At 47.2% G+C, this 16,109-nt stretch overlaps 2 protein-coding genes across 2 annotated transcripts in view; both read right to left on the bottom strand.

Annotated features, from left to right (window-relative positions):
• Positions 1 to 3,174, bottom strand: part of LOC115539408 (homeobox protein Dlx3b) — a 3,928-nt gene extending 754 nt beyond the window's left edge. The window contains exons 1-3 of the mRNA XM_030350417.1: positions 2,511 to 3,174; positions 960 to 1,144; positions 1 to 568 (exon numbers count right to left, since the gene is read on the bottom strand). The exon at positions 1 to 568 is cut by the window's left edge and continues 754 nt beyond it. Coding sequence (XP_030206277.1) covers positions 116 to 568; positions 960 to 1,144; positions 2,511 to 2,877 — 1,005 coding nt within the window. The 5' untranslated portion in view covers positions 2,878 to 3,174 and the 3' untranslated portion in view covers positions 1 to 115. The remainder of the gene's footprint in view (positions 569 to 959; positions 1,145 to 2,510) is intronic.
• A 2,552-nt stretch (positions 3,175 to 5,726) lies between these two features.
• LOC115533945 (26S proteasome non-ATPase regulatory subunit 11A) lies at positions 5,727 to 15,687 on the bottom strand. Its single transcript, XM_030344467.1, has 13 exons — positions 15,548 to 15,687; positions 14,716 to 14,817; positions 13,866 to 14,062; positions 12,060 to 12,117; positions 11,309 to 11,503; positions 9,749 to 9,893; positions 9,061 to 9,121; positions 8,696 to 8,758; positions 7,865 to 7,990; positions 7,701 to 7,736; positions 7,545 to 7,596; positions 6,832 to 6,974; positions 5,727 to 5,930 (listed from the first exon to the last, which is right to left on the bottom strand). Exons 1-12 carry the CDS (start codon positions 15,636 to 15,638, stop codon positions 6,832 to 6,834), a joined length of 1,269 nt encoding a protein of 422 aa, XP_030200327.1. The 5' UTR covers positions 15,639 to 15,687; the 3' UTR covers positions 5,727 to 5,930.
• Between the last annotated feature and the right edge of the window lie 422 nt (positions 15,688 to 16,109).

Genomic DNA, 16,109 nt, shown 5'->3' on the forward strand with positions numbered 1-16,109 from the left:
AAATACAAAATAGGCCTCACAATCCTCCCATTGAGAGAGGAACCAAAACGCAGAGGTTTTCCAAATCAAAACACCTGCAGGGCATTTTATTTTCTTGCAGTCTTGTGACGATGACTCAGTACACGGCTCCCAAATTCTGTGATGACGGCGGTGCGGGCGCAGAAGCCGGCAAGTCTAAATGCACGCCGTGCTGCGGGTACCAGTTCTGGTGCGTGTACTCCGCCATGTAGGCCGCAGTCGAGCTGACCGGAGACTGGTAAAGGCCATGCCCCCTGCTGGCGTCTTCCAGTAGTGCATGGCTTTTGCGGTTACTGCTGCTGCTGTTGCCGATGCTGCTGAGGTTGTTGCTGTCGACGCCGCTGCCTTCCTCGTCGTTGTTGATGTTGTTGTTGTTATTGTTGTTGTTGGTGGTTTTATTTTCCCACACGGCAGGGGATGGAGGGGAGTTGCAAACCATGGAGTCGCTGGCGTCCGGGCTGTGGTCGATGGGCAGATCCCCCAAGGGGAATTCTCCGTTTTTGTAGAGTTTCTTGAACTTGGAGCGGCGGTTCTGGAACCAGATCTTCACCTAAAGAGAAGAGAGAGTGGAATACATATCAGCGACTGAATTTTTATTTTGAATAGGCCTATATCTAATCCCAATAAAAAAATACAGACAGATTTCATAAAACCCTACAGCCGATTAATGCCATGGCAATAACTTGGATACCGTCTGACTGTTAGTGAAGCTTCCCAACTGGGGAGTGTGTCAAATAATAATAGCCTATGTAAAAACAATAAAACAATAGAAACATGAACGATTATAACTCAAAAAAGGTTTAAGCTCACATAAGATAATTTAATTAAACAAAATGATATTTAGTTTAATTAAATTCGGTGACAGTTTCCTGACACCATTAAAATCTCTGTCTAAAGTCCTCCATTAGATTAACATTGCGACGTCTTGTTGTTGGCTGTACCTGTGTCTGCGTGAGGCCCAGCTGGGCGGCCAGCTCAGCCCGCTCGGGCAGGGCCAGGTACTGCGCAGTCTGGAAGCGCCGCTGAAGGGCGGCCAGCTGGTAGCTGGAGTAGATGGTGCGGGGCTTGCGGATCTTCTTGGGCTTCCCGTTGACCATGCGAACCTCCACCTCTGGTTCCTCTTTCACTGAAAACCAGGAGAGGAAGACGGACGTAAGGGGACGTTCAAATCGGGACGATCCGAGTTATGATGAACCACTTTGGATTGAATAACCCCTTGTAGGAGAACGTCCAACATGTCAGACGAGTGCTCTTGATGGATGGATGGGCCCTTACAGCCGCACAGGCTGTAGTAGTTCAGTATAAATAGATGCGGCTGCCACAAGCACAGAGTTTCAAAGAAATTCCATCGCACTCTAAACGTATAATTTTGGTGTGTGCGTATGTGTATGTGTCTGTGTGTGTGTGTGTGTGTGTGTGTGTGTGTGTGTGTGTGTGTGTGTGTGTGTGTGTGTGTGTGTGTGTGTGTGTGTGTGTGTGTTTGTGTGTGTGTGTGTGTGTGTGTGTGTGTGTGTGTGTGTGTGTGTGTGTGTGTGTGTGTGTGTGTGTGTGTGTGTGTGTGTGTTTACCACAGACGCTGGATCTAGATGTGTATGTGTGTTTGTGTGTGTGTGTGTGTGTGTGTGTGTGTGTGTGTGTGTGTGTGTCTACCACAGACAGTGGATAGAGGTGTGTGTGTGTGTGTTTGTGCGCGTGTGCGTGCGTGCGTTCGTGCGTGTGTGTTTGCATGTTAATCCCGTAGGCTGCACTTCTTTCGTTTTTGTCAGGCCTACAGCGTGTCTCCTGCCGCCTGAGCAATAAGGAATGAATAAATCATAAAACGAGAGCGGGAAACGTTGCGTGATAAAGTCCGCCGTACCGGAATGAGTCAAAGATCAGCCGTGACGTGTTGCGGCACCTGAGGTGGCCCCGGGCCAATGCCCTGGGGCCAGAACAGTCAATTCCCAATTGGAATGTCAAACTGCCGAGCTATATCAGCATGTCAACTTGTGTTTCTTCTGGAATTGAATCTAATGTGGTATATCTTATGTCCACATTCAAGTCACATTAAAAATAAACATAAAAAAAAAAGGTTTAGACAGTACAGTCTGAAGCTTGTGTAAATGATTTGAATGTTTATATTTAATTGTAATGTTCGGTTTTACACGGGACTGTTTCAAGTGTTTCATGTGGACCCCTGAGAGGACCTCAGTCCATTTATGGCACAGAAGTCCTCTCCATCTCGTCGTGCGTAATGCTGGATAAGGCAACAGGACACTTTATTGTAGCCGAATATTCAGGTCCAAACTGAGGATTTGGTTTGGTTTTGCTGACTCGAATCTATCCACACACCCAACAACAGGATCCCACTAAACTCCCACTTCGTTTGCATGAACTACCGTCTCACTGTCTCGCACGTTCTCTCCGATCGACAGTCCATCAAATGTGGACACAACTGTCTTTGTGCTTGCGTGCGTGCGTGTGTGTGTGCGTCGCAGGCTTTCCGAACTCACCGAGATCCTCCAACGGTGACTTCCCCGCCCGGCTGAATGCTCCTTGCTGGCGGTAAGGGGGCGACGGGTAGGGGGGGTACTCGGCTTTACCTGTGGAGTACGGCCCGCTCAGGTTGTAGTGGTGATGGTGGTACGAGTAGGGGTTGAGGGGCTGGCCTGCGAACGACTGCTGCTGTGCCGGGTAGAAGTCGTGCTGCTGGCCGTGGTGTTGCTGCTGCTGCTGGAGGCTCCCGTGGCCGCTGTAGAAGCCCAGGTCCGTGGAGGAAGACTCCGGGAGAGTCGGCGACTCCTTCGTCCCTGGGAGAGAGTTACCGGCCAGGAAGGGCTTCTTATCCACTTCGAAGCAGGACGCAGATTGCCCATTCATGGTCCAAATCGAAGATCAAAAACTCGTCCCGGGACTAATAGATTAGGATTATCAGATGATGGCTCCCCCAAAGTCTCTCGATGTTTGTTTTCTTAATTGTGACGGGTTAGAAATCCGATGCAAGTAGGATCTCTTTTTTTTCTCTCTCTCTCTCTCTCTCTCTCTCTCTCTAGTCCCCTGACGAAGCTGTTCACTGTGGCGGCACCCAACCCAACTGGAACTCCAAATTACAGGGCGCGCCGAGCAGTGCACGGCAGAGGACGGAATAGCGCCTTCCCATTGGCTCCCTCGGCGGGGCATTCGCTCCCTGCCTTCGCCCCGAGGGCCAGACGTCCCTGACTGTCGCCTGTCTGGCTACCCTCTCCTCCCCGCAGAAACCTCCAGTAACTCTCTCTCTCTCCCCCCCCCCCCCTCTTCTCTCTCTCTCTCTCTCTCTCTCTCTCTCTCTCTCTCTCTCTCTCTGATGAGCACATACACAGGGCCGGGGAGACTGTAAACTCCACGTCTCATTACTTTTTATTCAGAGCGCAGGCTCCATATTCTCGCCAAGATACAAGATAATAAACAAACGAGTTTCTGAGTTAGTTGGTTGGTTAGTACGCTCCGTATGCCATGCTCAGCGGGCTTAAGCACTGAGCAAGCGGAGCATAATGAGGTTGTGATAAGGTGTAGCCTCATCCCCATTCAAATGCAACGACAAGGCCCAAATGGCCCCCAGACCCCCACTTAAGACAAGATCTACGCGACTTTTCAAATGCTAATGGACCTGCTCCGAGTCAATATCAGGAAAGATATTATTTGTTTGTGGTTATTAGGGCATGAGCTCGGACATCCAGTTGACTCTGTGATAAATTGTGAAATTTAAATTAAAATAAAATAGATACGCAATACATTAGTCTAATTTCGTGTTTAATTGTTGATGAGGCATAATAAGATGAAAATGATAGGTAGATTCGGACACAAATAACAGAATAACTCATTCATAGCACTTTAAACACTGCATTTCCACAATAAAAGCTCCAATACTAGCCTCAACTCATGCCCTCATTCTTTTTAAAGGTTTACTCGACAAATATACATAAAAGTAAACAAAAGTAGACAGTCAAGAAAAACGTCACAAAAACATCAGCTTATTTTTTTTTATTAGCATTTCTGTTTCTTTTTGTATCATGTCGTCAGATCCTCCCCGGCCCTTGACCACATACAGCGTAATGTACACCCCCCCTCCCCCCCTCTGGTCTCTTAGTTCAGACACTAACGGGTCTCAGACGAGTCTTCCCGTTGTCAGGGCTCATACAGGTTTCCTCGACTCGGCCGCCGCGGTTAAAGGGGACGCGTTGGTTCGGTTCCTTACGGTTGGAGAAGAAGGAGAACCAACAGTGTTGATGCAGGAGGGCGTCCGAGTTGGTTTGGAAACAAGTGGTTGGCAACAATATATACAAATGGGGAAGTTTTGGAGAGTTAGTTGCAGAGAGAGGGAGGAGAGAGGGGGCAGAGAGAGGATAGGGGGAGAGCGAGAGAGAGAGGTTGTTGACATTGCATTATGCCATATCCAAAAGAATAAAAAGATAAAAAGAAAACCTTGCAGCACACCGACAAATGTTCAACCTGATGCAATGTGCCTCTTTGCACATCGCGGTGTGCAGGTTTGTACCCAGGTGTCCCGAAATCACAACTTTCTTTAAAACAAAAAAAGGGCAGAAGGGGTTAAAGTTCAACGCATGTGTATATTGTGCATGGCGAAGAGAAGACAGGAGGAGTGAAAGATATTTTTTTTTTGCTCTTCTCCCAAACAGTTGTTTTTCTTTATTGGTGGTAAAGAGCGAGAGAACGAGAATATGAGAGAGAGAGAGAGAGAGAGAGAGAGAGAGAGAGAGAGAGAGAGAGAGAGAGAGAGAGAGAGAGAGAGAGAGAGAGAGAGAGAGAGAGAGAGAGAGAGAGAGAGAGAGAGAGAGAGAGAGAGAGAGAGAGAGAGAGAGAGAGGGTGCCTCTGTGGCTAAACCAGGAGGTGGAAAAAAAAAAAAAAAACTATAAACGTTACGAGGTCGAAGTCTTCACAGAGGAGGCTTGGCGAATGGAATGGAACTGAAGGGGGAAGCTGAGTCGGTCGCCGCGGTTACGGCCTCCATCCCAGTGCACACTTGTTTCGCTCACACATCTTGGTGTAGACTTCTTTTCATAGAATGTATTTGCACTAAATATGGTGGTGGGGGGGGGGCTTTTATTGGTAACTTTTTCTTACATGATTCCCTGATCACCAGCGCAGATAGAGATAGAGAGCGAGAGAGATAGAGAGTCAGAGAGAGACAGAGAGAAGGGGGGGAGAGAGAGAGCGAGAGAGAGAGAGAGAGAGAGAGAGCGAGAGCGAGAGCGAGAGAGAGAGAAAAGGGGGGGAGAGAGAGAGCGAGAGAGAGCGACAGAGAGAGAGAGAGAGACAGAGAAAAGGGGGGGAGAGAGAGAGAGAGAGAGAGATTGCGAGAGAGAGAGCGAGAGAGAGAGAGCGAGAGAGAGCGAGAGAGAAGGGGGAGAGAGAGAGAGCGAGATAGAGAGTCAGAGAGAGAAGGGGGAGAGAGAGAGAGACCGAGCAAGAGCGAGAGCGAGAGAGACCGAGCAAGAGCGAGAGCGAGAGCGGGAGAAAGGTAAGGGGGAAGGAGAGGCTACCACAGTGTGGATTGGCAACCTGTGGTCGGTAGAGAGATGAGCGCAGTGCCAGGATTGGTCCATAGGGGAAGCCCTGTGCAGCAGCAGTAACCAGTCAGACGTGAAGAAGAGGGGAGGATGGAAACAAGTTTTGAGGGGGTGGGGGTGGGGGGTGTTGGGGGTGATCACATTGGTTGTTTCCTTTTGGTCGATGAGCCCCCCCCCCCCCACACACACACACACATCTGATTTCACTGGCCGGCTGGGTTGGTTACAGAGTCTTATTGGCCGTGTTTAGTTTTGCCTCCTCCGCTCGTTGCTGGCCCAGGGTTGGTTGAGAGGTCGCGGCGGCTGGCTCCGACCGGCCGCCGTCCCTCTGGACCCCGGAGACAGTGGGCGGGCCCTCCACCTCCCTGGAAGGACAGACGGAACACACATCAGGACCGACCCGGGTCAGGACAGGTCACCGTCGGTCGGTCTCGTTCACATCATCGACTGGACTGGGCCGGACCCCAAAAGGGAAGATTACAACGAGCGTGCAGTGCCCGTGATATTCCTCTTATGTCACACCCTTGTGTCTCTAAATAGAGCAGCATTAGTTTTTTTCTATTTATTTATGAAGTTGTATATCAGTTACCATCACAACTATAAGTTAAGAGTATTCCCCAGACATAACGGCTGTAGTGTTTTTCATTTAAGGGATTGGACAAGGAAAGGACCGCAATGTTTAGCAGGAGATAAGGTGGGACATAATAAAAGATAATCTCATCAGATCATTGAGAGTCGATTTGTCCATCAGATTAGTTCTGTTTACACATTGCACAATGTTTCACACAGTTCCCAGAGAGCCCCAAGATTTCCTTGATATTTGGGAGAAAACATGTTGAATATCGACATCATTGATCTAACAGTGTATGAAACATTGACTTTAGAGGAAGCCTAATCTGTAAGAAATCTGTCCTTTTTAAAAAAGGCGTTTGGTTTTGCAATCAAACTACAATCTCTCATGTTGTAAATGTACTCCAGGTGCCAATGTGTCGTACACATTTGGCCTGTTAAGCTCTTTGAGACCGAAATGATGATTAAGTCCTATAAAAATAAAATTGAATGTTAACAAATACAGAATTGTGTGAAAGGCACCAACATGTATTTGTTATTCTTGGGAAGGGCACTCCCAAGAGACGCCCTAGAGAGCCACCGAGAACCGTCTGGCTCTTCCCTCAAGTTTGAACACGCTTTACATACTCCCAAACAAAAGGGCCCCCACACCCCCCCGGGGGTCGGACGCCACCGACACTCCGGCACTGCACCCACCTATGACAGCTTCTTGGCCTTGTTGTACAGGGAGTCCACCACTTTGCTCATGTTCTGCACGGTCTCCAGCGCCGCCTCGTACGTCTTGTCCACCAGCGGCTCGTTGAAGATGATCAACACCCCCGCGCCCTGGTCCAGGATCCCTGGAGGGCACACGGCGCCACATCCGTTTCACCCAGTGCGCTTCCTGTCGCGCTCAGACAGTCTGTCGCGCCCCCATCTGCCGATGCGTCGGGTCCTTAACACTCAATCTCATCGACTCGCGGTCGTAAAAACGCTATATGCAGTAGCCGGAGAGACCCAACGCAGAGCTGTAATTAACTCGCAGTTTCTAATTAGCGGGAAGCATGTGATTATCTCAACATCGAGATCGTTCGAATGCACTGCGGGAGATTTTGATCTGAAGGGTTTTTTAATGCAGAGGGTGGAGAGATACTTTGAGGAACGTGAAGTACAAGACAGTTTTTATACGCTGAACAAGTGTTGGTCAATGCTAGGGCTGCCCACGATTAATTTGACTCTTAGTCATCATTCGAGCGGATAGTGAATGAATCCTCGCTCTTTCAATGAAGATATTTATATATATTTTTCAGGGCTCAATTAGATTTAACCTGAATAATTATTGCAGAAGCAAGAAATTGCGATACTTAATCGATGCCTGGTCAGCCCTTCTTCATTCAGTACAGATGGCTGATTGGACCTCATATGCCTACCGTGGAACTTCTCATCCAAGATCATCTGTGACAGCTTCCTCTCTACGTCTCCCTGTTGAACAAACAAATACAAAACCCTTCATACTTTGTCTCTCAACATTTGCAACTCAGGCAAATCGTGATACAAAACATTAAGACTCAAATTCAAAATCCCACCTTGCTGAGTTTGATTAATGTGGAAATGTGCTCTATCTGGGGAGAGAAAGAGAACAGGAGAACCATGAACACAGGCACAACAACGTCCACCACCTGCCACCACATTCTCAAGCAGCAACGTCCGTTAACGGATCAGTTGAGAGGGGGTGTTCTGGGGGTCCTACCTGGACCCTCGAGAAGGGCTCGATGACCCTGATGAGGTTCTGCTCCAGCAGGGTGTCGTAGAGGGTGTCCAGGTGGGTGCTGATGATGGGGTCGTCCCTCAGCTCCCGCTTGTACTCTGTCAGCGCCTGAGTGTGTGTGTGGGGGGGGGGGCATTAAGGTCACGACAGTAAGGTCACGTTCACGCTACGACAGAACACATGTGCGCATCAAGACACATTACATTGGAGAAGGATAGATACTAAGTTTAGCTTTTTTATTACAATCAGACATCTTTGAACTTACTAATAGATTCGTTCAAAATGTTCAGGGGGTAGTGATACCTGACTTAATTGACTAAAAGCCTACTTAAACTTAAAACCTATCTCTTCAGGACCACCTACAACATTTGACAAATCATCCTCCGCCATCTTCCACTCTCTCCCGCTCTCTTAATGTGTTGCCTATTGTTGTGGTGTTGTTTATATTTTTCCCTTTTGTTTGATCGTCTGTACTGTCTGTATGTATTCCTTCCTTATTTGTAAAGCGTCTTTGAGTACTTAGTAAAGCGCTATAAAAAACGGATCAATGATTATTATTATTAATTAATGTGAAACGTTAATAAATAAACCACCATTTAAACAGCAATTTTCTGCTCCCTGCGTCAACTTGTGAAACGTCTAGGATGAATGAGTTGTATTCACGGATCAAATAACAGACAGAACGCGGTTGGTCGCGATGATCACTATCGGCCTAGCCGCAGGCTCACTATGAAGGGCATCCGTATCAGTGTGCTCCCTCACAGTGGAGGATTCAAACGGCAGCAGCCTCGGCACTGAGGAGGAACAGCCTACCTTTTCAAAGTCTGCCAGGGATCTGTTCTTGCTGGCCTGCGCTACACATTTGAGTGACTCTGTCTGAGGGAATGGGAGAAAGACAGAAATATTCACAATCATTATTGAATGATTATAATTAATATGTCATATTTTGCATGTTTGGAGCATTCACAGCAGCGTTTTTCAGTATTCCTAATGTCTCCATCCGCATTTTGTATGGTTATCCATTTATAAACACCAGTCTTAAGGTAATGTGGCGTACAGATTTATTGAACCGTTGTAGTTAAAGGGTTTCACTCTGAATTAATCTACAGCCAGAACACTATATGAGGGGTGCATGGTTCCATCTGTGATATGAAGAGGTCACACACACACACACTTACCTGTCTGCCAGCATGCCGGAGTGCCAGTTTTCCTCCAATCAGAGAGTGAACCTCCTCTGGCCTGCAGGGGAGGGAGAGACACCCCAGATAGACCCATCAGCTCTCTGCCACCAGTCAGGGTCTGAAGTGGCTCAGGAGACAGACCAGGTCATGTCCCATCCACGGCTCCTAGCTAGGCGTCCCTGAGCCAGACGCCTGACTTTAACTGTCCCTGACCGCTTGTAAGGCTGAGTAGGACGCCCTGAAGTGCTTTAGTGGGAATTATTATCGGGCCCGATCCGCTCAAAGCCTTTGAACTAAACCGGATTGCACCGTTTTCGGGTTGGTTTCAGTAGAAAGGAATGGAGGTCTGGAAAGCATAAAGCAAGGGTCCACCAGCACCACCTCACGCAGGTGGAAAGGCAGAGCTAGAGCTCTACGCCTGTGGATCAACAAGCCAACCTCAGCACGTTGAACACCCTTATTAAACAGGCTGTTGAACATACACCATGACTTCTCGGCGTGAACGATTCTCATGTGCCGCAGGTATACAGAATTATCTTATTTGGGTCGCTGCGTATGGCTGATAAAAGCCATGAAACTGCAGCGCAGCGACGTCACCATCCTGATTGACATGATACTGGAACAGCTTGTGAGTGCAGGGTTGTTTTAGTGTCTGCAGGTGCATTTGGAGGCAGAAGCCGCTTACAGGTTGAGCATGATCTTGCACAGCAGCATGTACTTGAGCGATGTGATAGACCGGGGGCTGTCGATGGAGTCGTAGCCCTCGAAGGCCTCGTAGAAGTAGGAGTAGGCCGTCTTCCAGTCCTTCTCCTCCGCCGCATGGATGATCCCTGGGGGGGGGGAGGGGGGGAAAACATTACTGATGGTCCTCAGGTTCCCAGTGCCTACATGTACAACCTGTACAACGCTGAGGTCGTCGCAGTCTTTTACGTTTATGTCCGGATAGAAAGAGTTAAAATGGTATCGATTTAAAACAATGGAGCAGCATTCTTTGAATAGAAACAGCGAGGGAAGGAAGGAAGGAAAAACCCCAAATCAATAGAGCGAAGAAGTTAAACGATAACTTGACAGGGAGTAAACAGACTAGCCATACACTGGCGGCAGTGACACTAAAAGGGTGAGTGAGTTTATGTCTGGGTACTTGTTCCAGACAATCCTGTCATTCTAGTCCAACACAGCAAATCTGCCTTCCGCCAGATCAAAAACAACAGTCAACATCACTCATCACCACCCCTCTGGATTAATTCCAACTGTCAGTGGTTCCACGCAAAGCCCTGGACATGCTCCAAGAAGAGATTAAGACAGCTGCAAGGGTTGCCACCTGCACCAAACCCCCCCCCCACACTCCTGCACCTTCACTGTCTCTCGGTCAAGTGCTGCATCTCCTTCAAAAACCTGCTTCTCGTCTCCTAAAACTCCCTCCATGCCATCGTATCCCAGTACCCATCAGACCGCCATACCCCGTCCCGGAGCCTGTGATCGCAATATCTAAACCACACATCTTTCTTGCAATTTGACCCGACCGGCCGTACCAGTGATATCGGTGGAGGATCAACCGTAATGAGACGCAGGTTTTGAGGAGAGGAGGTGGCAGCAGGTTGTGGGAATCTACCTTTCATTACATCATTTTAATAGTACGAGGGTAGTTCAATATTGGTTAGCGTTGCGTTTAATAAACAGGATATGTAACCCAAATGAGCACAAAGCTCTGCCCTCTCTCAACACACTACCAATAGATTATTTTCAAAGAGGAACCATCGTTAGAAAGACACAGCTGTCGCTGAGAACAGATCTTTGGCAGTCCCGCCTCCCGCAGGCAATTCAATTGTGTATTTGCTAAAATGACAAAAAATAATGACAGGACAATTTGATCATAGAAACCATCGCCCAACTGAGATAGAATTAGCATTAGGGCATTTAGCAGACACCGTTATCCAAAGCGACTTACATCGGTTAATACACAAATTGACACACCGACGGCAGAGTCAACCATGCAAGGCGACAGCCAGCATGGTTAAGTGTCTTGCTCAGGGACACATCAACACTCTGGGGATCTCAGCTGGGGATCGAACTAGCAACCTTTCGGTTACAAGACAACTGCTCTACCTCCTGAGCTAAGCCGACCCCGCTACAGATTGGACTTTGAACTACAAAGTCCAACCCGTAAACGAGGGGGCAATGCGCCGAACCAAAGTAAAACCAGTCATTTCAAAGCACGAGGGAGCATCGTCCTGGTTCCCCTCACCAGACTGCATGTCGAGCGCGGCCTGCAGCTTGGGCTGGCAGTAGATGCCGTTGGCCGTAGTGCGGGCGGAGGTGAGGGCGGCGCGGGCCTTGGGCAGGTTGCTCAGGGCGTGGTAGGTCTTGCTCTCCAGCAGCTGCACCTCCACCAGCAGCGCCTTGTCGTCCATCTTCTTCAGCTCCTGGAGCAACTGGGTGCCTGGGGGTGGTGGAAGGAACGTACGTTCAGAAGGGCATAACGCGTGCATCTGGCATACGTTTGTACAACTTGCCGTACAACGTGGGATGAATAGGTACATGTACTGGCCACATTATCCACAAAGAAAGACTTGTCTAAAAAGTATAATGACTCCCATTACGCCTTAACTACCTCTGAGTCCCCATACTTTTTCAAAAGAGACAGATGAACAGAAATAACATATATAAAATATAAAATAAAATACAACCCCCCCTCCCAAAAAAAAAAACATTCCTGCCAAAAACTCCAAAAATGCATTTCCTTAATGTGGCCCTTATATTTTTTATCAGACACAGACGAACAATGACCACACTACTGTTTGCCAGTCTAGTGTGCTAATATGTATATTCTACAAAACACTTATTTGATGAAGGATGGACAATTATTTTCTACTGCTTACGATTTGTCGTAATGTGGTATTGATCCTAGGCTACCTGCGATGTTATTATCGAGAGATGTGCAATAGAAAGAAACAGAATGTGTATGGACGTCGGCGTGCTGGACAGCAGATCCTCACCTAGCTGCAGAGCTTCCGGGTAACGCTTTGTGTCAAAATACAGGGAGATGAGTCGAGTCTGAGGAGGACACAGGACGATCAGTCGTCTCACAGCTTGCAGGGGGAGAGCAGTTCAAACAAAAGTTGTGCCAGAACCTGAATTAAACATAACGGTTCACGTTTCCTGTAGCTATTTAAATAACAAGAAAACAGATGCTAATACCATTAAATAAATGTCATTTAAATAAAATTGTGCAACGCAAATATACATGCATCCAGAAGTAAACTTGCAGACAATCATTAATTCACCAGTGAAACCAAATTTACAATATAGAATTAACAATATAATTGGTGAAATGTATCTGTTCCTTAAGTAGGCCTCAAAGTTGGACCTCCAATAAAATATTTACAGATCAATCCAGTACCACAGACTCCCCTCGAGGAAGGAGGGCTTTTCCAGCTGTTTAGAGTTCGGAGGACAGACTAACGTCATCCCGGGGAACAGACAGGCTCTGCTTCCTCTAAGGCGCTCATCCATACTCTGGACTACACTGAGTGCCAGGCCAGTCTAGTCTAGTCCATCTCCTACCTCTCAGCCCTGTCCATTATATGGTGGTAATATACAGCGGACCGACAACAGAGGTTGGAGTTGTGGGCTCCAATAGTATTCAGTAGGCAAGTATTCTCTGTAGCCTTCTTTGAAAGGGAATACAGTGTGGTTCAAATTTTCGTTTTCATATTCGTCGTCCTGTGTTTTGACTGAAAAACCTTCAACGCCCTCTGCTTATGCCTTTACTACACCACTGCTGTTCAGCGCGGTTAGCCTAGCTCCTTTGAAAAGTGAGCTTCCTTCAGAGCCCTGCTTTGACCTTCAGCTGATCCCTCTCTGTTGGCATTCGCTGAAAAAACAGCCCAAGTTACGAGCTTCCTCGAATGGTTTCAGAGCGGTTATTTATACGGAGCTGTTCAGGGTCATCCTTCGGCTACGATTTCAAAATCCAAACAACCAAGAAAAAAGCTCTTCTTAGAAGAACGAAGTGTGTGTTTCTGCGAAAGTAGCTGACAGGAAAGGTGACTTGGCCAACCAATCAGGGAAAGGATGGGTCAGGAATTGGTCTCAAAGGAAATAGTCAAACACAGACGGAGGTGCATGGTCTACAAGAACAGATAGTCTCACGGAGCATTTCACCCACGAGCATGCAGACAGAAGACAGACTATGGCATTTCTAACCCATCACACACGACGTTAAGCCCTGACATGTGTCACCTTTTAATTAAATTACAACGTAATCACAGCAAAAGGTTTTATTTGGAGCAAGGAGCCATGTCTCATGAGCCAGCATGTTTCTGATGCAGCAAGTACGAAGGGACTAGAACCAGCGGACTGTCGTTGCCTCACACAATGTCCTCCCCTTCCCTGTCTCCTTAACCACTTCTCCTCCCACATAGACCTCCCCATTGTCTAGTCAGTCTAGTCTGACCTCTTATGTCTTGTTGTATTCTCAGATGGTGAGATTCGCCTCCACCGACATAAGGCTTTTTATAATTTCACCATACTGTGAAGGAGACAGTATTGAAGCCTAAATACATTTCACAATTAGACAGTCGCTTGATTCATAAATAATAAATTTATAACACACTTTACATCAACTTAATGACCTCAAAGTGGTAGATAAATAAATAAAGAAAGAAAAACGAAGCATTTGAATACTGAATTGAGAACGGAATACCCGCCCAACGAACGGATACCGGACTATCCGAGCTCAGCACTAATTGCGGCCTACTACTCGGTATTCAGTTGAGGATGCATCACAGGCCGCCGCTCACCTCCAAGGCCTGCCTCAGGAACTTCCTCTTCTCCGTCTTAGCCCACTCGATGCACTCGAGACAGAGCTCCACCTCCTGGCCGGTGGCCGCCTCCATGTCCAGGAAGAGGTCCAGCAGACTGCGCACCAGCCGCGCAGCCTTGGCCTTGGAGATGGAGTTGAGGAAGGGCCGCACATACTTCAGAAGACCCCCGAGCTCTGGGGGAACGCACCGTGGAGGAGAGGGGGGACAGGGGGGTGGGTTTAGTAAAATGCAGGAAAAAAAACAAAAACAGAGCCAGTAAATCTTGACATAAGGCTAATGTTATATCCTCCGTAAAACATCCACAGCATGTGATTAAGAACGCCTACAAGAACAAGAAATAAAATAAAAATCAGACATGCATATGCCTTCAGAATGAACAGCTTTACTAATCAGCTGCGTTACTGTTTAAACAAACTAAAGAAAGTAAGCCATTACGAGGTGTGACCCAAGTATGACTTTGGTCAAACTTGTGTAACTATACTGCACCTCGGAGAAAATGACATGAACTATAAGGATGATACACACGCAGCTGATTGCAGTGCTCAACTTATTTCCGGCATGTCCTCCATGTTTCACAGTAGTATAATAACAGCACGTCCAATAAACACAGTTAAGTGGCGGTCCAATCATGCAGCTCAGCTGTCATATCTTTCCATCCATCTTTAGTGCCTGCACATGATGCGTCACAGATACTTAAGATGACATCATAGATCGGTCATGACCTGGAAGACCGCGGAGTAACTTCCAAAACCGGACCGAGCGCACAGTTAAACGTTTGTGTGCAAAAACCGAAGTGAAGCTTGCAATATTATGTTTCCATGGATACCTGCAGCCTGTCCGGTCTTGGCGAGCAGCGCGCCGAGCTCCAGGATGCTCTGCTCCTTCACACGCACCGCCTCCTCATCGCTCTCCTGCACGTCGCGCTTTACTACAACACAGACACGCACGCACACGCACGCACACAACCAGTTACTCAAGTTTCAAAGGAGCATTGTTATTTCCACATTTTATTCAACATATAGGATTTTGATAAAAGAAAATACTCTTAATACTTTAACTGCTTCCAATTTTTTTTAAATCACAAACAGCATTCTAATGCTCACATTCACTTTCTCTATTCATGTGAACAAATATCTAAATGACTCTTTAGCGATTTTTTCAAGGCATTGCTCAAATGCGAATAAAAACACATTTCCACTTGTCAAACAGAGGATCCAACTGTGCACAACTATCTCCCCGCTGTGGCTCTGACAATACACACACAACGCTGACAGGAGTTATTCCTAAGTAGTTAACGTTGTACAGAAACTGTCATTCACACTCCATACATAGATACACATTTGTCTGTCCGCCGCTGGGTCGCTGCTAGAGAGTCTGCCTTTTAAACCAACGCACACTACACAAACTGTCACCCAAGTTCACAATGAAAGAGCCATTTAGCCAACGTTAGCCTAGCGGGCTAGCCGGTATGAAGCTAACCTGCTGCTGCTGACTCACTGTGGGAGAACGGGGCTGTGGACCAGTCTCTGCGCCGTGCTAACCGGCTAACCCTCCGCTAACCGCCACTCGAGCTAGCCTCACTGAACACACAATGAAAACACATCAGCGGACCCCCCGTCTGGATCTATTTGAGCGGACCCGGTGATGTCCCCGCTTACCGATAGAATGCAAGATGTCAATAGAGGCATTCCGGTCCGTTCCGAGCAGAGACTGTGCTCTCTGAAACTCAGCCACTGCCACGGCTGCCATCTTTACTATTCTGGCTGCAGCTCTGCCCCCCTCCCGCTTTCCGGTTAGGTCCTGATGCATGATGCATCAATGTTGCCACCTCTTGTTCTCTCAGTGTAAAGGTATGGTAGCTCCTTCTGAAGCAATCAAACATCACGTCCAGAAATGCAGAATGCACTATTTAAAAATATATATAATTCCATGTTTCCTGCTACTTTCAATTTCAATATTATTTTCCATATGTATTCATTCAGTTAACTAAACTTTATCTGATACCTTCTCAATACTTTCGAACTTCACATTGGGATGCAGTGGAAAGATGCATTTCAACATTTTCTGAATTACTTCGTCGCCAAAGATGTTGTAAACAACAAAGCCAAACAAAAGAAAAATCCATTACAGAAAAAATATAAACTATAACTATACTATATACTATAACATTACATACACCTAAAGTTTGTGTAACATTTGTTGTTTTTAAAGCTTATGAAT

Source organism: Gadus morhua, chromosome 2 (assembly GCF_902167405.1).
Source record: "Gadus morhua chromosome 2, gadMor3.0, whole genome shotgun sequence".
In the NCBI taxonomy this organism is placed as follows: domain Eukaryota; kingdom Metazoa; phylum Chordata; class Actinopteri; order Gadiformes; family Gadidae; genus Gadus; species Gadus morhua.

Coding starts and splice junctions, on each gene's coding strand:
- LOC115533945 (XM_030344467.1), bottom strand. CDS start 15,638: ATGGCAGCCGTGGCAGTGGCTGAGTTTCAGAGAGCACAGTCTCTGCTC. Junction 11,504..12,059: donor CCCGGAAGCTCTGCAGCTAG/GTGAGGATCTGC, acceptor CACCACCCCCAG/GCACCCAGTTGCTCCAGGAG. Junction 7,991..8,695: donor CCCTGGCAGACTTTGAAAAG/GTAGGCTGTTCC, acceptor ACACACACTCAG/GCGCTGACAGAGTACAAGCG.